Raw genomic sequence first — 24,614 nt, forward strand, 5'->3', positions numbered from 1 at the left:
CTGGCTAACAAAGCACTGTCACTTTTTTTTGATACTTTCTATATCCACTGCTTTATACTCTGTGCGTCAACTTGAAAAGTGTATCAGAAAATCACAACCTTTGATTATACAAAGAATAACCTTGAACTCTTTTCAGGCAGGAGGAGTCTGGTAAGTGGTGGTAGTAATCTCTTGTTTTCAAAGTGTAGACTAGTCTAGTTTTCGTTAATGTTGGATGATTACTCTTGAGGCCACGTTCACACGATCAGTATTTGGTCAGTATTTTACAAAAGGACGCATGCGCCGCCAAACGCATACCTGCGCTCAGCCTGCATCCCCAGTGCTAAAGATAGGGGACGCAGGACGCGTCTTGCGCCCGTAGGCGGAGCTTAGCGGCGGCCGTGCGCAGCCCGATGCTGCGGCCGTAAGCGCTTATGTGAAACTAGCCTTAGTCTACAGCACACAGATTTCACGTGCCTCAATGTCTAGGTGGTGAAATCTATGGCTGATCTGCAGCAAAATGTGCACGTTCTTTCAATTTGCCGAAAAATTAGGATGTTTTATTGTGGCGCTTGGTACAAACTCAAAGCGCTCAAGCTTTTCTGACCGATTAAAGACCCAAAATCCATAGAATAATAGCTATGATTATCTCTATTTACAGATTTTCACAAAAAAAACTGAGTGATGTAAAAAAATACTGCGTCTGCAACATAAAAATGAAAATCACTAGTAAAATGATTCACTTCATTGGTCCATCCAACCTTAAGCAATAAATTAGATAAATCTTTTTTTGCAAATATATTTTGACGGCAGGAATGTCAGGTCTGGGATCTTTGGGTATTGGTGAATCACTTGTGTCCAGCAACAGCGGAAGAACAAGACTCTGCGCACCCTGCGATATATAGGTATATAGATAGATTTCTCTCTGCATGCTATGAAAATACTCTGCTCTGGTTTATGGCTTGAAGGTGGACTGTAGCTCTTTGAATGCAGCCTTCCTCTGTTCCTTCTCCTCCGCTTGTCTTCTCTTCTCCTCTTGTTCGGCTTTAATCTCTTGCTCGAATCGGCTGCCATGATTAATAGCCTGCACCTTAGACGTAAAATAAAATCCACAGTTGTAGACACAGTATGTTTCACAGGCGAGCAGATTTACATGATAGAAGTCAGCACCAAATATAATTGTCCACACCCCAGGTTTATAGTGCACAAGTCTAAATTAGGTGGAGTACATCCTGTTGAAATTTAAGCTACTGTCTATTACATTTTTATTCACTTGGTGGTCAGTACTGGCATGTCAAGGTGTCTTGCGCCAGAAAAATAGCGAAAACACCTTGGTAAATCTGGCCCTAAATGTTCCTAATAAACCTTATATATCTCTGCTCATTCTGAGTTTAGGAGTCAAGTGGGTGGTCCTAGCCAGAATGGAAAGCCTTTCCTGTATAACTCTGCCTACAGAGGAAACTGTCAATCGCTGATTAGGACCACCCATTTCATTGCCCTCCTTTTTTTTTAACCCCTTCACCCCTGGATGATTTTCAATTTTTAGTTTGTTCCTCCCCTTCTTCCAAGAGCCATAACTTTTTTTTTTTCCAGCCATAGGAGCCGTATGAGGACTTATTTGCACTTTTGAACACCATTCTTTCAGCCACAATAGTGTACCAGAAAACAAGGAAAAAGAATGCCAAGTGCAGTGAAATTGCAAAAAAAAAAAAAGTGCAGTTCCACAATATTTTTTGGTGCTTTTTCTTTACCATGTTCAATATATTGTAAAACTGACCTGGAAATATGATGCCACAGGTCCGTATGAGTGCACAGATAAAAAAAAAAAAAATAAATTTGCTTTTGTCGCCATTTTCTGAGACCCGTAACATTCTCATTTTTCTAAGGCTGAGTGATGGCTTATATTTTTGTATCCTGGGCCGACTTTTTTTTTTTTTTTACTGATACCATTTTGGGGTAGATACAATGTTTTGATTTGCCTCTTATTGCAATGTTGCAGTAACAAAAAAAACAAAATTTGTTGTTTTCTGATTTTTTATTTAATTATGCCGTTTACCGATCGGATTAATTTTTTATATATAGATCGGACATGCGTAATTTGAACGTTTGTTTTTTTAAAAAAAAAATTTTAAACTTTTTTTTTTCTTACTATTTACTGTATGTAATAGTTTCCCTTAGAAGACTTGAAGCTGTGATTGTCTGTGCTTCACAGGAGGATCTTGAGGACAGGAATGGAGGTCTTCAGGAGACCCCTGGCTAACGTGACAACCAATGGACACCCCGCGAGCACGTGATTGGAGCGCCGATGGGCGAGATCAATGACCTGTCTGCTCGTATTAAATGCCGCTGTCTGTGACTGACAGAGGCATTTAACTGGATAACAACCCTGGGTGGATATCTGATCCACCCGCTGCTATTAGAGGCACTTGATAGCAGATTAAATCAGCCATCGAGCATGGGGAAAGATGCGGGCTCAGTGTGTAAGCCTGCATCAAAGGCAGGGACACGGCCAATGACGTGTATAAGCCATCGGTAGTGAATGGGTTAATGAATAAAGTACAAGTTATACTGAGTTTCTTCCCTACAAACTAAAGAATAATCTGCCTTACAGCATATTACCTATAGGTTCCCTTTACTGTAGAGCTTTATATTTAACGTGCACTGAAAAAATCCAAAGTGTATCTCTCGCTTCAATTTTGAGTAATTTTAAAGGAGTGACCCCGGTGGCTGACTAAAGTGGTATTCCCACAACTGAAAGTTATACTCTATCCGTAAAATAGGGGATCACCTGATGAGAGCCAGGGATCCCAAGGGCGGAGATTTTCAGGATCGACCTCTGCCCCAATCATAGTCTATGCTCAGGAACACTTTCAAATGTAAGACATTATTGGCACACGTGGTGGGCGCTGCGAATACACGTTTTCATCTCTTTTACGTTTCCACAAAGATCTTCTCGGCATTAGAAAGGATCGGTGAGTGACACTGTTTATGCCATTTTAAGGGATCACGTCAGCAGGATTGTGCTCAGTAACCTACAGACAGTGTCAGGTCGGTGCTGTTATACTGATTAATGATATCTGGTGACGAAATCCATCTTGTGGTTGCTTAATCTTTATTAATGAGATTCTCATGCTCCAGCCTTCATCACCAGGTATCATGTTCATCAGTACAACGGCGCCGACCTGACACTGTCTGTAGGTTACTGTGCACAATCCTGCGGACAAGTTCCCTTTAAGTACCACAGTCACTCACTGACACATTTACGGTAAATGGCCTGCTTGCCACTGCGCTTGTGTACACCATCAGACCCCGCGTGACGCAATTGCAGGGGAGTTAATTACCAAGTTACCAAGGCTGCCATCTTTGTCATTCTATGGGATTTTTTTTTTATTAGGAAAATGTCAATATCAATATTTACTTCAATACACTTTGAAGTTTTTAGAACCACGAACGTATTTTTTTTTTTTTGTAATAAGTTTGGTATTGCCGTAATTGTACTGACCTGGAGACTCGTACTGTCAGGTCACAATGAACACTGGAAAAACAATTTCCTGAACAGCAGCGACATAAGGGTTTTGTTATTCTTTTAACATTTTATCTCACTTGTAATCTGTACCCATTTTTTTTTTTTTTACAATTCATCCTCAAAAAAAAAAGCCATCTTAAAAAAAAAAAAGAAAAATTGAAAAATGCCCATTTTCAGAAGTGTTATTGACTTTTTTTTTATCATTCTCCCAATGTTATGTAATTTTGAAAAAGGAATCCTCCAGTGATGAGACGGGAGGCATAAAATTTCACATTTATTGGATTGATTAAAATACTGTAGTAAAGGCAAAACCACATAGAAATTGCTGAACCTACGCGTTTCGGTGCGTAGAGTTGAGTAAGGCTAAATGGAGAAACGCAAAGGCTCAGGAAATTCTATGTGGTTTTGCCCTTACTAATGTATTTTAATCAGTCCAATAAATGTGACATTTTACACCCCCAGTCTCATCACTGGAGGATTCCTTTTCCAATGTTCAGCTTGCTGCCGCTACAGGTGTATTAAATGGTGGCGAGATGACTTCCCTTGCCCAACTTCCCTCCCTAAATGCTAGTTTTATCTAATGGTTGTATAATTATTATTTAGTAACGGATATAATCACTTTGCACCTCTATCCAGTTGTTTCTTTTTTTTGGTATAATAGTCCTGAGTGCCTCTCGTCTATAGGTGCTCGGATATATAAACATTCTCGGCTTTCATCTATTGTGTATGGGGACCTATAAACGACCACTGGAGTAAGGCGGAAGTCACGATGTCGTGGATCGGAGATGTGCATTTTGTTTTTCTAAATTACAGTTCTGTGTGCTGTGCTTATAAGTTTTACATTTTTTGGGACACATTGTAATCAAATTGTGCGAGAAGGAATATAAGCTGAAATATGATTTGACAGAATCAACTCAGGGCTTTTTGTTAAGTGATTTTTTTCAAAACTACAGATATCTGCTGAAGCTCTGCTAGTCTTCTCAGCAATGAGTAATTCAGTAATAATCTTTCTAGCATAAGTCGAAAGCTGACACTTTCTATGGGGACAAGGATAATCGGGACTCGTATACCGAGAACTACATAGCACATGCTCATCAGTGAGAGGACTAGCAGATAAAGCAGTAGTTTAGCAAAACTACAGCAAGAAGCTCACTAAGTGACCCATCATTAGAAGCACGTTCTCCACCCCTATTGTACACTGCTCGGAGGTGTGGCTGCAGATATCTGGTGACAGGCTCCCTTAGAATAGAAGGCATCTTATTAACCCGCTTACCTTTGCTTCAAAGAAGCTCTTGGCTCCTTTCACACCTTCAATAGAAACATCGATTTCTGAGAGTCTTGCAAGAGCGTGCAACCCGCTGTCCTCTTCTAGCTCACCCGCTGCAGCTTTGCGGAAAATTAAAAGGAACTTTAAAGAAAGAAGAAATTTTAAAAAATGTAATAAACCTAAAAAGTAAGAAGGCAAAACTATGAGAAAAATTAGGATAAACAAGAAAATAAACCTCCCTTACATTTATCCATATTGATCCTATATACCTGGGAGTGAATAATCTGCATATGTCTCCCTAATATGAACAGTTTGTGTTGTTTATTAATTAAGTTATTAGTAAGTTATTAATTCATTCTTATTATCTCTACCTGGAAAAAAGCAGAATAAACACACGTGAAATTTTACATACACGCACCACATATACATATATACAGTGGCTTGCCAAAGTATTCACACACACATACACAGTAATTCCCCTTAGCATTTTTTGTGTTTTGTTACCTCAAAACCTGGAATTTCACTTTTTTTTTTTTTGAGGGTATGCATCAGTCCATGTAAAGAACATGCCTACAACTGTGAACATTTGGTTTTAATTTTTTTGTAAAGAAAACAACAAAATAGGACACAATAACTGAAAACTGCAGTGTAATTACAGTTGCAAGTCCCTTTAAATAAGTCTCCATTCTTCAAGGTAAAATTGCTCCAGCTCCTTCAAGTTAGATGGTTTCCTCTGGTGAACAGCGATCTTCACGTCTGACCACAGATTCTCAATTGGATTAAAGTCTGGGCTTTAATTAGGCCACTTAAAAACATTTACACATTTCCACTTAAGGCTCTAGAGTGCTACTTTAGCAGTATGATTTGGGTCATGGTCTTGTTGGAAGGTGAACCTCCGTTCCAGTCTCAAATCACTGACAGAAACAGGTTATGCTCAAGAATATCTCTGTAGTGCACACCATCCATCGTCCCCTTTGACGTGGACCATTTTCCCGGTCCCTAATGCCGAAAAAAATTCCCACAGCATGCTGCTGCCACCATGTTTCACTGTGGGGATGGTGTTCTTGGAGTGATGAGTTGTGTTGGTTTGGTGCCAAACATGGTGGGTCAAAAAGTTCAATTTTGGTCTCGTGACCACAGCACCTTCCTCCATAAATTTGGGGAGTCTCCCGCATGTCTTTTGACAAACTCAAAATGAGTCTTACAATTTTTGTGTGTAAGTAAAGGCTTTTTTCTGCCCACTATTCCATAAAGGCCACCCCTATGGAGAGTATGGCTTATTGTGGTCATATGGAGAGCTACTCCAGTCACTGTCTGGGAACGCGGCAGAGCTCTGCACTCTGGTAATTTTGACCAGGGGTGCTCAAACTTGATTGAGGCCTGATGCTATCGCATTGGGAGGGTGGCAATGTCACGATGGGGGCAGGCTTTGCTGTGTTGAGAATCTCTCCCCCCCCCCCCTCCCCATGTACTCACCCACCTATCCACTCTCTCTTTCCCGATGTGCTGACTTCTCCCGTCTGTGCTCTCTTCTTTGACCTATCTACCCCATGTGCTATCCCCCTTGTCTGCTGTCTCTCTCCTTCCTGTGCTGTGTTCTACTCTCATGTGCTGTCCCATTTGAGCCATCTCTCGCCCCCATCTGATGTCTTCTCATTGTCTGTGTCTGACCGTGTACAGAGCATACCACAGCTCCTGGGAAGGAGGACGCAAAAGACAATACTGACATTACAGCAGGAGATCGCAGAGGATTCATTTTGTGAGGTAAAATATTGTTTAAAGACAGTCAGTAAAATATTTTACCTCACAAAATTAATCCTCTGTGATCCCCTGCTGTAATCTTAGTATTGTCTTTTGCTTCCTCCCCTGCCCAGGAGATGTGGTATGCTCCGTACACGGTCAGACACAGACAATTTTTAAAATTAACTTTTGTTCGTGGGAAAACCCCTTTAGGCTGTGTGCCCACGTAGCGATTTTTAAGCGTTTTTGTCGCGATTTCCGGCGCGAAAACGTTTAAAAATCGTGAACAGAACGCACCCCATGCATTCCTATGGCATTCCGCACATGCTGTGCTAATGCTGCGCTTTTTTCCGCGGCGGAATCGCATCGTGGAAAAAATCGCAGCATGGTCATTCTTTTGTGCGGAATCACAAAGAATTGCCGCGATTCCGCACCCATAGGAATGCATGAGAATTGCTTACTTCCCATATGTGGCTATGCCCACCATGCGGGAAGTTAAGCGTCTCATGTGCGGTTGGTACCCACGGTGTGGAGGAGAGGAGACTGTCCTCCAGGCCCTAGGTACCATACCCTATAAAAAAATCGGGGTATATTTACCTTCCGGCGTCACGCGCTGCCATCCCGGCCTCAGCGTTCCCAGTAATGCCTTGCGGCAAGGTCCTGTGATGACGTAGTCTCGCTATAGTCACGCAAGACCAACGTCATCACAGGTCTCGCAAGGCATTACTGGGAACGCTGAGGCCCGGGATGGCAGCGCGGGACGTCGGAAGGTAAATATACCCCGATTTTTTTTTTTTAACATTTTATCTTTTACTATTGAGGCCGCATAGGCGGCCTCAATAGTAAAAAGCTGCTCACACTTGTCAAACACTATGTTTGACGAGTGTGACCAACCTGTCAATCACTTTCCAAGCGATGCTTCAAATCGCTTGGAAAGTGCTTGAGAAAATCGCGGCAGAATCGCGGTGAAATCGCGCTGAAAAAAAAGCGCGATTTCTCGGAAGGAGCCCGGTTTTCAGTATGCGTTTTAACACGCAACGTGGGCACATAGCCTTAACCCCTTCCTGACATCAGACGTACTATCCCGTCCATGGGACCCGGGCCCTCACGTGGTGAGCGCCGCTGATCGCGGCCGGGTGTCAGCTGATTATCACGGCTGACACCCGGCACAATGTGTCAGGGGCGGTCACGGACCGCCCCCGACACGTTAACCCCTTGCAGACCGCGATCAAACATGATCGCAGTGTACCGGGGGTTAAAGGGAAGCATCGGCAGGGAGGGGGCTCCCTCCGTGCTTCCCTGAGCCCCCCACGGCAGCGCAATGTGCAGCGCTGCTGCCGGGGGCTCCTTTCCTGCAGGCCCCCGAATCCAAGATGGCGACGGGGGCCTTCGGGGGCCTGCAGGAAGCTGGCTTCCTCAGTGCCTGCAAAGCGCAGGCATGAGGAAGCCTTGTGCACTGCCTGTGACAGATCGCTGATCTGTCACAGTGATCTGTGATGTGACAGATCAGCGATCTGTCACAGAACAGTGATGTCCCACCTGGGACTATTTAATAAAGTAAAAAAAGTTAAAATAATTTAAAAAAAATGGCCAAATTACAAAAAAAAAAAAAAATATTCCCCCAAATCCATTTTTTGAAAAAAAAAAAATAAATAAATAAAAGTACACATATTGGGTATCGCCGCGTCCTTAACGACCCGCCCTATAAAACTGTCCCATTAATTAACCCCTTTAGCGAACCCCTTAAAAAATAAAAATAAAAAAACGAAGCAAAAAATAATGATTTATTATCATACCGCCAAACAAAAAGTGTAATAACGCGCGATCAAAAAGACGCATATAAATATCCATGGTACCGCTGAAAACGTCATCTTGTCCTGCAAAAAACGAGCCGGCACACAGCATCATCAGCGAAAAAATAAAAAAGTTATAGCTCGCAGAATAAAGCGATGCAAAAATAATTATTTTTTATATAAAATAGTTTTCATTGCATAAAACCGACAAAACATAAAAAAACGACCTAAATGCGGTATCGCTGTAACCGTACCGACCCGAAGAATAAAACCGCTTTATCAATTTTACCGCACGCGGAACGGTGTAAACGCACCCCCCCAAAAGAAATTCATGAAACTCTGGTTTTTGTTCATTCTGCGTCCCAAAAATCGGAATAAAAAGCGATCAAAAAATGTCACATGCCCGAAAATGGTACCAATAAAAACGTCAACTCGTCCCGCAAAAAATAAGACCTCACATGACTCGGTGGGTCAAAATACGGAAAAAATTATAGCTCTCTATGTGGTGATGCAAAAACTATTTTTACAATAAAAAGCGTCTTTTAGCGTGTGACAACTGCCAAACATAAAAACCGCCATAAATAGTAAATCAAACCCCCCGTTATCACCCCTTAGTTAGGGAAAAATAATAAAATAAAAAAAAGTATTTATTTCCATTTTTCCATTACGGTTAGGGTTAGGGCTGAGATTAGGGTTAGGGGTGTGTTGGGGTTAGGGTTGGAGTTAGAATTGGGGGTTTCCACTGTTTGGGCACATCAGGGGCTCTCCAAATGCAACATGGCGTCTGATTTCAATTCCAGCCAATTCTGAGTTGAAAAAGTCAAATGGTGCTCCTTCCCTTCCAAGCTCTGACATGCGCCCAAACAGTGTTTTACCCCCACATGTAGGGTATCAGCCTACTCAGGACAAACTGCAAAACAATTTTTGGGGTCCAATTTCTCCTGTTACCCTTAGGAAAATAAAAAATTGGGGGCAAAAATATCATTTTTGTGGAAAAATATGATTTTTTTATTTTCACGTCCGAGCGTTATAAACTTCTGTGAAGCACTTGGGGGTTCAAAGTGCTCACCACACATCTAGATAAGTTCCGTGGGGGGTCTAGTGTCCAAAATGGGGTCACTTGTGGGGAGTTTCAATAGTTTAGGTACATCAGGGGCTCTCCAAACGCACATGACACCCGCAGACCATTCCATCAAAGTCTGCATTCCAAAACGTCACTGCTTCCCTTCCGAGCCCCGACGTGTGTCCATACAGTAGTTTTCTCCCACATATGGGGTGTCAGCGTACTAATGACAAATTGGACAACAACTTTTGGGGTCCAATTTCTCCTGTTACCCTTGGGAAAATAAAAAAATTGGAGACTAATTGATCATGTTTGTGGAAAAAATACGATTTTTTTATTTTCATGCCTGGGCATTATAAACTTCTGTGAAGCCCATGGGGGTTCAAAGTGCTCACCACACATCTAGATAAGTTCCTTAGGGGGTCTCGTTTCCAAAATGGGGTCATTTGTGGGGGGTTTCCACTGTTTAGGTACATTAGGGGCTCTCCAAAGGCAACATGACACCCGCAGAACATTCCCTCAAAGTCTGCATTCCAAAACGTAACTACTTTCCTTCCGAGCCCCGACGTGTGTCCATACAGTAGTTTTCTCCCACATATGGGGCGTCAGCGTACTCAGGACAAATTGGACAACAACTTTTGGGGTTCAATTTCTCCTGTTACCCTTGGGAAAATAAAAAAAATTGGGGACTAATTGATCATGTTTGTGGAAAAAATACAAATTTTTTATTTTCACGCCCGAGCGTTATAAACTTCTGTGAAGCACTGGGGGGTTCAAAGTGCTCACCACACATCTAGATAAGTTCCTTGGGGGGTCTAGTTTCCAAAATGGAGTCATTTGTGGGGGGTTTCCACTGTTTAGGTACATCAGGGGTTTTCCAATCGCGACATGGTGTCCGATCTCAATTCCAGCCAAAAAAGTCAAATGGCGCTGCTTCCCTTCCGAGCTCTGCCATGCGCCCAAATAGTCGTTTACCCCCACGTGGGGTATCAGCGTACTCAGGACAAATTGCACAATAACTTTTAGGGTCCTGTTACCCTTGGGAAAATAAAAATTGGGGGTGAAAAAACCTTTTTTTGGAAAAATGATTTTTTAATTGTACCACTGTACGTTATAAACTTCTGTGAAGCCCTTGTTTATTTGAATGAACATGAAGTACAATATGTCATGAGAAAATGTCAGAATCACCGGGATCCATGGAAACGTTTCAGAGTTATTACCTCATAAAGGGACAGTGGTCAGAATTGTAAAAATTGGCTCAGTCATGAACGTGCAAACCACCTTCGGGGGTGAAGGTGTTAAATACAATGGGGAAAATAAGTATTAGTTACATTGCTGATTTTGCAAGTTTTCCCACCTATAAACAATGGAGAGATCTGTAATTTTTATCTTAGGTACACTCCCCCATTTCCTTGTAGATTGTAAGCTTGCGAGCAGGGACCTCACTCCTAATGTCACTGTTTGAATTGTCTTAACTTGTATTGAATTTATTGTCTGTACATGTCCCCGCTTAATTGTAAAGTGCTGCGGAATATGTTGGCGCTATATAAATAAAAATTATTATTATTATTATTACTTCACCTGTGAGAGACAAAATCTAAAAATAAAAACCAGAATATCACATTATATGATTTTTAGATATTTTATGCAATAAAATGCAATTTAATTAAGTATTTGATCACCAATCAACAAGAATTCTGGCTCTCACAGACCTGTTAGTATTCCTTTAAGAAGCCTCCTACTCTGCACTCATTACCTGTATAAAAGAAACCTGTCCACACACAATCAATCACACTCCAACCTGTCCACCATAGCCAAGACCAAACAGCCGTCTAAGGACACCAGGGCCAAAACTGTAGACCTGCACAAGGTTCGGATGGGCTACAGGACAATAGGCAAGCAGCTTGGTGAAAAGGCAACAACTGTTGGTGCAATTATTAGAAAATGGAAGAAACCCCAGATGACGGTCAATCTTCCTTAGTCTGGGGCTCCATGCAAGATCTCACCTTGTGGGGTAAGGGCAATTCTGAGAAAGGTCAGAAATCAGCCCAGAACTTTCACAGAAGGACCTGGTCAATGACCAGAAGAGAGCTGGGACCACAGTCTCAAACATTACTATCAGTAACACACTACGCCATCATGGATTAAAATCCTGCAGGGTATGTAAGGTTCCCCGTACTCACACCAGCATATGTCCAGGCCCGTTTGAAGTTCTCCAATGACCATCTAGATGATCCAGAGGAGGCATGGGAGGTCATGTGTATCGAGAAATTTTGGCCAACAACTTCCTTCCATTTTTAAGAGCGTTAAAGACATGTCATGACAATGACCCAAAACACACAGTCAGGGCAACTAAGGAGTGGCTCTGTGAGAAGCATTTCAAGGTCCTGGAGAGGCCTAGCCTGTCTCCAGACATGAACCCAATAGAAAATACTTGGAGGGAGCTGAAACAATGTTGCCCAGTGACTGCCCAGAAACCTGAAAGATCTGGAGACTATCTGTATTGAGGATATTAAGTTCTGTTTTTCTATTGTATCAAATACTTAATTAAATTGCATTTATTGCATGAAATATCTAAAAATCATACAATGTGATTTCCTGACAGTTTTTGCAACCACTGCTTTTGTCCATCCATGAGTAGTCTGACTTGCTGCAGACAATCCCTGCTTTTTACTGTCCTCAGTCACCTTACTCGTGACGAGCATGAATGAATGGAGAAGCCTCCTGCATATTTCATGAGATCCAGGCCTGGATTTCCAGAGTAAGCTCAGGTGCTGGGAGAGATGTCCCCAGCAGCCGCGTTTAGTAAATCCCCAAGACTGAACATTACCATGACTCACGAGGGGTTTATGAATGTGATTGATTTCAGCAGCATCGGCGGTGACGCTGCCTCCGCAGGCTGTGACTCACCTCCCTGAAGCTCAGTTTTCCATCAAAATCTTCATCCACTTCCTTGATCATGTCCTTAAGGCCCAGATGGGTTTGCGGCGCTCCGAGTTTTTCCATCATCAGCTTCAGCTCCATGAGATCTATGAAGCCGTCCTTCCCTGCGTCGTATCTGGTACGAGAAACAACCTCATTGAAGCTTCATTTCTGTGATCTAAGGAAGGAGCTACAAAAACTCCACTGCCTGCATTCGGGAAACCATGGCCATGCCGTTTTTACTACTAGGGGGCAACCGGGTCACCAAGGCTAGTCTTTTACATTGCAAAAATGTCTCAATAAGATTTGCCCCAAATCAAGATCTCTTTGGGTTCAACTATTGAGGTAAACCAGCAGTGTGGCTCCTTCATTCCCTGAGATCAGGTCTCCAATAATCAAATTGATGAAACATCCTAGTGACATACCATCACTTGATAAGCTGAAACAAAAACCTTTAACTAGTCTCCACCATTTATCATCGAGATAGAACCAAGATCCTGCGTTAATACTTTAATATAACTTAGTAGTATTAGCCTCATAATACAGAGAATAGAAATCGATAATCTGTCTTCCGCAGCCTCCACTAGAGGGAGCTTGTGAGCACACTGTGGACAAGCTGAATTCAGTAAGCTCACACGCTCCCTCTAGTGGCAGAATGTTACATTACTCCATAAATACATACAGTACAATAGATGACACCTGTTAAATTTAATCGGAAAAAAAAGAAAGTTTTAGGGTCAGACATCTACATTAATCCTGGATTCATACACTATAGACTCTGACCTGTTGTATAGCTTACCCCACATTTTAACACTGCAGACAATGAGTGACTGGGAATTTTATGAATCGTGAAAAGTGAAATCCACACTCATTGGAGTGCACTTAACATCATGTATGTCACAACACTGCCTAATGGGGAGGGTGGTAAATGGTGGCCGACCCCTGAATCCAGCACATAATGCATAGACAGAGGGATGGATTCACGGCTGTAGGGGCATCCAGGGTGGGACACGCGTATACCTCCACGTCACCTGTAACCATCAGTGATGTGTGATCATAGTAAGTGGTGCGCACATCACTCGTGTATTAGGTACATGGAGGGGCTCGCACGGAGCCGCGGGAGCCAGGAGACGATCTCCCGGGAAGAGTCAATCCTCTGCACTGCATTAAGGGAATAGAAAATTAATGAACGGGGATTTTTCTGCTATTTTACACCCCTCCCCCCATCACATCCCCCAACGCTCGGCTGATCCAAGCTATTCTATTTCCAACTGCGCTGATCAAGACCCATGATCTTCATGAAAATTGCTCCAGCTGACACCAGCGCGTTATTGTGGGAGGATTATTCCTTATAATAGGAACCTACAATAGCTGCTGCAGAACCTCTTTATTTAAGTAAAAAGGTACCTGTCCATCTTTGCTTGACTGGAAACATCCTAGAGGTTCTGCAGCAGCAGAGGTGCACATTATGTGGACCTTTAACACAGATGGTAAGTATACTGAGGATTGGCAGCAACAGGTGCATGTGTTATGCTGCTCTACAGCATCCGAACTGTGTGTAATGAGGTTCTGCAGCAGCCGGTACGTATGTTATAATATTAAAATGAATAAAAATAATGTTCTGCAGCAGCTGGAACATATAATACACACTACAGTTTTTTTTTATTTTAAGAACGGGATCCTACTGTGTCAGTTTTTTTATTGGCACAGGAGGAGTTTCCGGTAAAATCAACAGATTTCTACTGCGGAAAAAGATAAGTGACGACCACGTAGCGCTGCTCATCTCTGCGGGTTTGTCAGTAGGAGAAGCTTCTACAGATCTTATTTACAAGTCCATGGAAAATATATCACATAGATGGCACTGGTCCAGAGCCCTGCCATCACTAACAAGGAGAGGAATAGAGGGATGCAAAAGGGATTCATAGAGGGTGGGATGGATGGATGGATGGATAGATAAATGGAGGGATAGGGAGGGATAAGGAGGGACAGAAAGAGGGAGGGATGGATGGATAAAGGGAGGGATAGGGATGGAGAGAGGGATAGGGATGGAGAGAGGGATGGATGGAGAGAGGGATGGATGGAGAGAGGGATGGATATGGAGAAGGAGGGAGGGATAGAGAGAGGGATGGATATGGAGAAGGAGGGATAGAGAGAGGGAGGGATAGAGAGAGGGAGGGATAGAGAGAGGGAGGGATAGAGAGAGGGAGGGATAGAGAGAGGGAGGGATAGAGAGAGGGAGGGATAGAGAGAGGGAGGGATAGAGAGAGGGAGGGATAGAGAGAGGGAGGGATAGAGAGAGGGAGGGATAGAGAGAGGGAGGGATAGAGAGAGGGAGGGATAGAGAGAGGGAGGGATAGAGAGAGGGAGGGATAGAGAGAGGGATGGATAGAGAGAGGGAGGGAGGGATGGATAGAGGGAGGGAGGGATGGATAGAGGGAGGGAGGGATGGATAGAGGGAGGGAGGGATGGATAGAGGGAGGGAGGGATGGATAGAGGGAGGGAGGGATGGATAGAGGGAGGGAGGGATGGATAGAGGGAGGGAGGGATGGATAGAGGGAGGGAGGGATGGATAGAGGGAGGGAGGGAGGGATGGATAGAGGGAGGGAGGGATGGATAGAGGGAGGGAGGGATGGATAGAGGGAGGGATGGATGGATAGAGGGAGGGATGGATAGAGAGAGGGATGGATAGAAGAAGAGAGGGAAGGAGAGAGAGGGAGGGAGGGATAGAGAGAGGGAGGGATAGAGAGAGGGAGGGATAGAGAGAGGGAGGGATAGAGAGAGGGAGGGATAGAGAGAGGGAGGGAGGGATGGATAGAGGGAGGGAGGGATGGATAGAGGGAGGGAGGGATGGATAGAGGGAGGGATGGATGGATAGAGGGAGGGATGGATAGAGAGAGGGATGGATAGAAGAAGAGAGGGAAGGAGAGAGAGGGAGGGAGGGATAGAGAGAGGGAGGGATAGAGAGAGGGAGGGATAGAGAGAGGGAGGGATAGAGAGAGGGAGGGATAGAGGGAGGGAGGGATAGAGGGAGGGATAGAGAGAGGGAGGGATAGAGAGAGGGAGGGATAGAGAGAGGGAGGGATAGAGAGAGGGAGGGATAGAGAGAGGGAGGGAGGGATGGATAGAGGGAGGGAGGGATGGATAGAGGGAGGGAGGGATGGATAGAGGGAGGGAGGGATGGATAGAGGGAGGGAGGGATGGATAGAGGGAGGGAGGGATAGAGGGAGGGAGGGATAGAGAGAGGGAGGGATAGAGAGAGGGAGGGATAGAGAGAGGGAGGGATAGAGAGAGGGAGGGATAGAGAGAGGGAGGGATAGAGAGAGGGAGGGATAGAGAGAGGGAGGGATAGAGAGAGGGAGGGATAGAGAGAGGGAGGGATAGAGAGAGGGAGGGATAGAGAGAGGGAGGGATAGAGAGAGGGAGGGATAGAGAGAGGGAGGGATAGAGAGAGGGAGGGATAGAGAGAGGGAGGGATAGAGAGAGGGAGGGATAGAGAGAGGGAGGGATAGAGAGAGGGATGGATAGAGGGAGGGATGGAGGGATGGATAGAGGGAGGGAGGGATGGATAGAGGGAGGGAGGGATGGATAGAGGGAGGGAGGGATGGATAGAGGGAGGGAGGGATAGAGGGAGGGAGGGATAGAGGGAGGGAGGGATAGAGAGAGGGAGGGATAGAGAGAGGGAGGGATAGAGAGAGGGAGGGATAGAGAGAGGGAGGGATAGAGAGAGGGAGGGATAGAGAGAGGGAGGGATAGAGAGAGGGAGGGATAGAGAGAGGGAGGGATAGAGAGAGGGAGGGATAGAGAGAGGGAGGGATAGAGAGGGAGGGATAGAGAGAGGGAGGGATAGAGAGAGGGAGGGATAGAGAGAGGGAGGGATAGAGGGAGGGATGGATAGAGGGAGGGAGGGATGGATAGAGGGAGGGAGGGATGGATAGAGGGAGGGAGGGATGGATAGAGGGAGGGAGGGATGGATAGAGGGAGGGAGGGATGGATAGAGGGAGGGAGGGATGGATAGAGGGAGGGAGGGATAGAGGGAGGGAGGGATAGAGGGGGAGGGATGGAGAGAGGGAGGGATAGAGAGAGGGAGGGATAGAGAGAGGGAGGGATAGAGAGAGGGAGGGATAGAGGGAGGGAGGGATAGAGAGAGGGAGGGATGGATAGAGAGAGGGATGGATAGAAAGAGGGAGGGATGGATAGAGAGAGGGAGGGATGGATAGAGAGAGGGAGGGAGGGATAGAGAGAGGGAGGGAGGGATAGAGAGAGGGAGGGATAGAGAGAGGGAGGGATAGAGAGAGGGAGGGATGGATAGAGGGAGGGAGGGATAGAGGGAGGGAGGGATGGATAGAGGGAGGGATGGATAGAGGGAGGGAGGGATGGATGGATAGAGGGAGGGATGGATAGAGGGAGGGAGGGATAGAGAGAGGGAGGGAGGGATAGAGAGAGGGAGGGATGGATAGAGAGAGGGATGGATAGAGAGAGGGAGGGATGGATAGAGAGAGGGAGGGATGGATAGAGAGGGATGGATAGAAAGAGGGAGGGATGGATAGAGAGAGGGAGGGATGGATAGAGGGAGGGAGGGATAGAGAGAGGGAGGGAGGGATAGAGAGAGGGAGGGATAGAGAGAGGGAGGGAGGGATAGAGAGAGGGAGGGATAGAGAGAGGGAGGGAGGGATAGAGAGAGGGAGGGAGGGATAGAGAGAGGGAGGGAGGGATAGAGAGAGGGAGGGATGGATAGAGGGAGGGAGGGAGGGATAGAGAGAGGGAGGGAGGGATAGAGAGAGGGAGGGATAGAGAGAGGGAGGGAGGGAGAGAGCAGCATGGTGGCTCAGTGGTTAGCACTGTTGCTTTGCAGCGCCGGGGTTCTGGTTTCAAGGCCAGCATTTGGAAGGAGTTTGTATGTTCTTTCCGTGTTTGTGTGGGTTTCCTCCCACACTCGAGAGATATACCGATTCTGAATTTAGATTGTGAACCCCAAAGGGGACAGTGATGATAATGTGTGTAAAGCGCTGGGGAATTAATGGTGCTATACTGTATAAACAGAGGGAAGGATAGAAAGAGGTAGATGGATATATAGAGAGATGGACAGATGACTGTACTGCCATGCTGCAGACCCCTGCCCTCCTATACATAAGACCCCCAGCACACAGCGGTGATGTGCGGCAGCCTCACTACCTGTTGCTGCCAGGAGCCCCCTCTGCTCCCAGCACATTGCTGGAGGGAGAAGTGCTGCACCATAATGGCAGATGACATTATAGAGGGACCACTACCCCCCTCTCCCCCTCTGTAAGCCACATTCTGGGTAACCCTTTCCTCTTCTACATTGTGACCAGTGCCCCCTGCACATCTACTGAATGAAAGCCCTTCCCGGCCCCCTCCCAGAGGCTATAATGCCATTAACCCATTAGCTGAGAGGAGTAAAGCTGCGCGGGAGTAATATCCTATTAGGGGTGGACATGGCGTCCTGCTCACAGGAGTTTTCTATCTTAATACACAGCAATACAGATATCAGTAAGTCTGAGACCTGTAGATCTCCAGCTGCTCAATAACTAACACCAGGGATGCTGGGAGTTGTAGTCTTGTAATTGCAGGGACCAATCCTACTGTTGTGCAATTGTTCAAATCATAGAGATATAAACATGGCTGCCAGATTGGGAGGGGGGTGTGTAAGGGGGGGGCACTTATGGTCGGACACGTCACGGAGCAGCCTGGGAGAAAATGTCACCGTTACCCGTAGCAACCAATAAAGAGATCAGATTCATTTTTCCAGCCCCATTTAGAAGGTGAGAGCTGCTCCGTGATTGGCTGCTGTTTTTTTTTTTTTTTACCAATGTCACATTTTGATCATTGCACAGACCGATGTAGCAGAGCCGAGCGTGTCAGCGAGCGCTGCAACTCCTGATGTGCACTGTGCAATTTCCCATTGGACTACAGGCTATTTTGCGTATGTTATTTTCTATGAATTATTTTACATGAGACTGTATGTTCTTTTGCATGGGGCTGCACGTTATCTTTTGCACTGGTCTGCGTGTTGGGGCATCTAGCGATCACGATGCAGAAGTGCTGCAGCCACAGGTTCCGCTCTGCTACATGTGCGCCGGGCAGGTGGTGGGGTGCGCAGCACAGGGGTCCCCGGGGAGAGGAGCACAGGACCCCGGGCACTCACCGCCGGAACATCCCCTCCATGTCCTTGATCTGCTTTCTGCTGAACTCCTTGAACTCGGTGTAGGGGTTGAAGACCCTCATGTGCGGCTGCTCCGCCTCCGCCGGGTCCTCCATCCTCAGGCGCCGGTTCAGCCTGGAGGCCAGCTCGTCCGCAGCCATCGTGTCCCGTCACCGGCCGCCGCCGCCACCACCGGAGCCTCACATGAGAAAATGCAGCCGGCACGGGTCATGTGACCGCTCCCCACTGTAACGCGGACACTGATTGGGCGAGAAGAAAGGGGGCGGGGACTGGTCCAGAGAGAGGAGAAGGAGCGCGGGATGTGCGTACACTGCGCCAGATAATAACCACTCCGCCACCTCTACACTGCGCCACCTCTACACTGCGCCAGATAATAACCACTGCGCCACCTCTACACTGCGCCACCTCTACACTGCGCCACATAATAACCACTGCGCCACCTCTACACTGCGCCACCTCTACACTGCGCCACATAATAACCACTGCGCCACCTCTACACTGCGCCAGATAATAACCACTGCGCCACCTCTACACTGCGCCACCTCTACACTGCGCCACATAATAACCACTGCGCCACCTCTACACTGCGCCACCTCTACACTGCGCCACATAATAACCACTGCGCCACCTCTACACTGCGCCACCTCTACACTGCGCCAGATAATAACCACTGCGCCACCTCTACACTGCGCCACATAATAACCACTGCGCCACCTCTACACTGCGCCACCTCTACACTGCGCCACATAATAACCACTGCGCCACCTCTACACTGCGCCACATAATAACCACTGCGCCACCTCTACACTGCGCCACATAATAACCACTGCGCCACCTCTACACTGCGCCACCTCTACACTGCGCCAGATAATAACCACTGCGCCACCTCTACACTGCGCCACATAATAACCACTGCGCCACCTCTACACTGCGCCAGATAATAACCACTCCGCCACCTCTACACTGCGCCACCTCTACACTGCGCCAGATAATAACCACTGCGCCACCTCTACACTGCGCCACATAATAACCACTGCGCCACCTCTACACTGCGCCACATAACCACTGCGCCACCTCTACACTGCGCCACCTCTACACTGCGCCAGATAACCACTGCGCCACCTAATAACCACTGCGCCACCTCTACACAGCGCCACATAATAACCACTGCGCCACCTCTACACTGCGCCACCTCTACACTGCGCCAGATAATAACCACTGCGCCACCTCTACACTGCGCCACATAATAACCACTGCGCCACCTCTACACTGCGCCAGATAATAACCACTCCGCCACCTCTACACTGCGCCACCTCTACACTGCGCCAGATAATAACCACTGCGCCACCTCTACACTGCGCCACATAATAACCACTGCGCCACCTCTACACTGCGCCAGATAACCACTCCGCCACCTCTACACTGCGCCACCTCTACACTGCGCCAGATAATAACCACTGCGCCACCTCTACACTGCGCCACATAATAACCACTGCGCCACCTCTACACTGCGCCACCTCTACACTGCGCCAGATAATAACCACTGCGCCACCTCTACACTGCGCCACATAATAACCACTGCGCCACCTCTACACTGCGCCAGATAATAACCACTCCGCCACCTCTACACTGCGCCACCTCTACACTGCGCCAGATAATAACCACTGCGCCACCTCTACACTGCGCCACATAATAACCACTGCGCCACCTCTACACTGCGCCAGATAACCACTCCGCCACCTCTACACTGCGCCACCTCTACACTGCGCCAGATAATAACCACTGCGCCACCTCTACACTGCGCCACATAATAACCACTGCGCCACATCTACACTGCGCCACATAATAACCACTGCGCCACCTCTACACTGCGCCACCTCTACACTGCGCCAGATAATAACCACTGCGCCACCTCTACACTGCGCCAAATAACCACTGCGCCACCTCTACACTGCGCCAGATAATAACCACTGCGCCACCTCTACACTGCGCCAGATAATAACCACTGCGCCACCTCTACACTGCGCCAGATAATAACCACTGCGCCACCTCTACACTGCGCCACATAATAACCACTGCGCCACCTCTACACTGCACATAATAACCACTGCGCCACCTCTACACTGCGCCAGATAACCACTGCGCCACCTCTACACTGCGCCAGATAACCACTGCGCCACCTCTACACTGCGCCACATAATAACCACTGCGCCACCTCTACACTGCGCCACATAACCACTGCGCCACATAACCACTGCGCCAGATAATAACCACTGCGCCACCTCTACACTGCGCCAGATAACCACTGCGCCACATAACCACTGCGCCACCTCTACACTGCGCCAGATAATAACCACTGCGCCACCTCTACACTGCGCCAGATAATAATCACTGCGCCACCTCTACACTGCGCCAAATAACCACTGCGCCACCTCTATACTGCGCCACCTCTACACTGCGCCAGATAATAACCACTGCACCACCTCTACACTGCGCCAGATAATAACCACTGCGCCACCTCTACACCGCGCCAGATAACCACTGCGCCAGATAACCACTGCGCCACCTCTACACTGCGCCAGATAACCACTGCGCCACCTCTACACTGCGCCAGATAATAACCACTGCGCCACCTCTACACTGCGCCAAATAACCACTGCCCAACCTCTACACTGCGCCAGATAACCACTGCGCCACCTCTACACTGCGCCAGATAATAACAACTGCGCCACCTCTACACTGCGCCAGATAATAACCACTGCGCCAGATAACCACTGCGCCACCTCTACACTGCGCCAGATAATAACCACTGCGCCACCTCTACACTGCGCCAGATAATAACCACTGCGCCACCTCTACACTGCGCCAGATAATAACCACTGCGCCACCTCTACACTGCGGCAGATAATAACCACTGCGCCACCTCTACACTGCGCCAAATAACCACTGCCCAACCTCTACACTGCGCCAGATAATAACCACTGCGCCACCTCTACACTGCGCTAGATAATAACCACTGCGCCACCTCTACACTGCGCCAGATAACCACTGCGCCACCTCTACACTGCGCCACCTCTACACTGCGCCAGATGACAACCACTGCGCCACCTCTACACTGCGCCAGATAATAACCACTGCGCCACCTCTACACTGCGCCACCTCTACACTGCGCCAGATAATAACCACTGCGCCACCTCTACACTGCGCCAGATAATAACCACTGCGCCACCTCTACACTGCGCCAGATAATAACCACTGCACCACCTCTACACTGCGCCAGATAACCACTGCGCCACCTCTACACTGCGCCAGATAATAACCACTGCGCCACCTAATAACCACTGCACCCAATAATAACCACTGCACCAGATAACCACTGCGCCACCTCTACACTGCGCCAGATAATAACCACTGCGCCAGATAACCACTGCGCCACCTCTACACTGCGCCAGATAACCACTGCGCCACCTCTACAATGCGCAAAATAACCACTGCGCCACCTCTACACTGCGCCAGATAACCACTGCGCCAGATAATAACCACTGCGCCACCTAATAACCACTGCGCCACCTCTACACTGCGCCAAATAACCACTGCGCCACCTCTACACTGCGCCACCTCTACACTGCGCCACCTCTACACTGCGCCAGATAATAACCACTGCGCCACCTCTACACTGCGCCAGATAACCACTGCGCCACCTCTACACTGCGCCAGATAATAACCACTGCGCCACCTCTACACTGCGCCAGATAATAACCACTGCGCCACCTCTACACTGCGCCACATAACCACTGCGCCAGATAACCACTGCGCCACCTCTACACTGCGCCAGATAATAACCACTGCGCCACCTCTACACTGCGCCAGATAACCACTGCGCCACATCTACACTGCGCCAGATAACCACTGCGCCACCTCTACACTGCGCCAGATAATAACCACTGCACCACCTCTACACTGCGCCAAATAACCACTGCGCCACCTCTACACTGCGCCAGATAATAACCACTGCGCCACCTCTACACTGCGCCAAATAACCACTGCGCCACCTCTACACTGCGCCAGACAATAACCACTGCGCCACCTCTACACTGCGCCAGACAATAACCACTGCGCCACCTCTACACTGCGCCAGACAATAACCACTGCGCCACCTCTACACTGCGCCAGATAATGACCACTGCGCCACCTCTACACTGCGCCAGATAATAACCACTGCCCAACCTCTACACTGCGCCAGATAATAACCACTGCGCCACCTTTACACTGCGCCACCTCTACACTGCGCCAGATAATGACCACTGCGCCACCTCTACACTGCGCTAGATAATAACCACTGCGCCACCTCTACACTGCGCCAGATAATAACCACTGCGCCACCTTTACACTGCGCCACCTCTACACTGCGCCAGATGACAACCACTGCGCCACCTCTACACTGCGCCAGATTATAACCACTGCGCCACCTCTACACTGCGCCACCTCTACACTGCGCCAGATAATAACCACTGCGCCACCTCTACACTGCGCCAAATAACCACTGCGCCACCTTCTACACTGCGCCAAATAACCACTGCGCCACCTAATAACCCCTGCGCCACCTCTACACTGCGCCAGATAATAACCACTGCGCCACCTCTACACTGCGCCACCTCTACACTGCGCCAGATAACCACTGCGCCACCTCTACACTGCGCCAAATAACCACTGCGCAACCTCTACACTGCGCCAGATAATAACCACTGCGCCACCTCTACACTGCGCCAGATAACCACTGCGCCACCTCTACACTGCGCCAAATAACCACTGCGCAACCTCTACACTGCGCCAGATAATAACCACTGCGCCACCTCTACACTGCGCCAGATAATAACCACTGCGCCACCTCTACACTGCGCCAGATAATAACCACTGTGCCACCTCTACACTGTGCCAGATAATAACCACTGCGCCACCTCTACACTGCGCCAGATAACCACTGCGCCACCTCTACACTGCGCCACCTCACCACTGCGCTACCTCTACACTGCGCCAAATAACCACTGCGCCACCTCTACACTGCGCCAGATAATAACCACTGCGCCACCTCTACACTGCGCCAGATAATAACCACTGCGCCACCTCTACACTGCGCCAGATAATAACCACTGCGCCACCTCTACACTGCGCCAGATAATAACCACTGCGCCAGATAATGACCACTGCGCCAGATAATGACCACTGCGCCAGATAATGACCACTGCGCCAGATAATGACCACTGCGCCACCTAATAACCACTGCGCCACCTAATAACCACTGCGCCACCTAATAACCACTGCGCCACCTCTACACTGCGCCAGATAACCACTGCGCCAGATAAACACTGCGCCAGATAACCACTGCGCCAAATAACCACTGCGCCAAATAACCACTGCGCCAAATAACCACTGCGCCAAATAACCACTGCGCCAGATAACCACTGCGCCACCTCTACACTGCGCCAGATAACCACTGCGCCACCTCTACACTGCGCCAGATAACCACTGCGCCAGATAATAACCACTGCGCCACCTCTACACTGCGCCAGATAATAACCACTGCACCACCTCTACACTGTGCCAGATAACCACTGCGCCACCTCTACACTGCACCACATAACCACTGCGCCACCTCTACACTGCACCACATAACCACTGCGCCACCTCTACACTGCACCACATAACCACTGCGCCACCTCTACACTGCGCCAGATAATAACCACTGCGCCACCTCTACACTGCACCAGATAATAACCACTGCGCCACCTAATAACCACTGCACCCAATAATAACCACTGCACCAGATAACCACTGCGCCACCTCTACACTGCGCCAGATAATAACCACTGCGCCAGATAACCACTGCGCCACCTCTACACTGCGCCAGATAACCACTGCGCCACCTCTACAATGCGCAAAATAACCACTGCGCCACCTCTACACTGCGCCAGATAACCACTGCGCCACCTCTACACTGCGCCAGATAACCACTGCGCCAGATAATAACCACTGCGCCACCTAATAACCACTGCGCCACCTAATAACCACTGCGCCAGATAATAACCACTGCGCCACCTCTACACTGCGCCAGATAACCACTGCGCCACCTCTACACTGCGCCA

General features: G+C 47.9%; 1 protein-coding gene across 1 annotated transcript; it reads right to left on the reverse strand.

Annotated features, from left to right (window-relative positions):
* Positions 1–612: 612 nt before the first annotated feature.
* LOC141097974 (EF-hand domain-containing protein D2-like) lies at positions 613–18,697 on the reverse strand. Its single transcript, XM_073585538.1, has 4 exons — positions 18,454–18,697; positions 12,279–12,426; positions 4,779–4,913; positions 613–1,069 (listed from the first exon to the last, which is right to left on the reverse strand). The coding sequence occupies exons 1-4, from the start codon at positions 18,609–18,611 to the stop codon at positions 935–937; spliced, it is 576 nt and encodes a 191-aa protein (XP_073441639.1). The 5' UTR covers positions 18,612–18,697; the 3' UTR covers positions 613–934.
* Positions 18,698–24,614: the final 5,917 nt, after the last annotated feature.

This window comes from Dendrobates tinctorius, unplaced genomic scaffold (genome assembly GCF_039654945.1).
Source record: "Dendrobates tinctorius isolate UK_male_01 unplaced genomic scaffold, ASM3965494v1 ptg000086l, whole genome shotgun sequence".
Lineage (NCBI taxonomy): Eukaryota > Metazoa > Chordata > Amphibia > Anura > Dendrobatidae > Dendrobates > Dendrobates tinctorius.

Bases quoted from the DNA above. Each gene is read 5' to 3' on its own strand.
- LOC141097974 (XM_073585538.1), bottom strand. From the start codon at position 18,611: ATGGCTGCGGACGAGCTGGCCTCCAGGCTGAACCGGCGCCTGAGGATG. The intron at 4,914-12,278 runs GTGAGTCACAGC...CTTTCTTTAAAG, and splicing joins GAAAACTGAGCTTCAGGGAG to TTCCTTTTAATTTTCCGCAA. The intron at 1,070-4,778 runs GTAAGCGGGTTA...TTTACGTCTAAG, and splicing joins AGAGCTTCTTTGAAGCAAAG to GTGCAGGCTATTAATCATGG.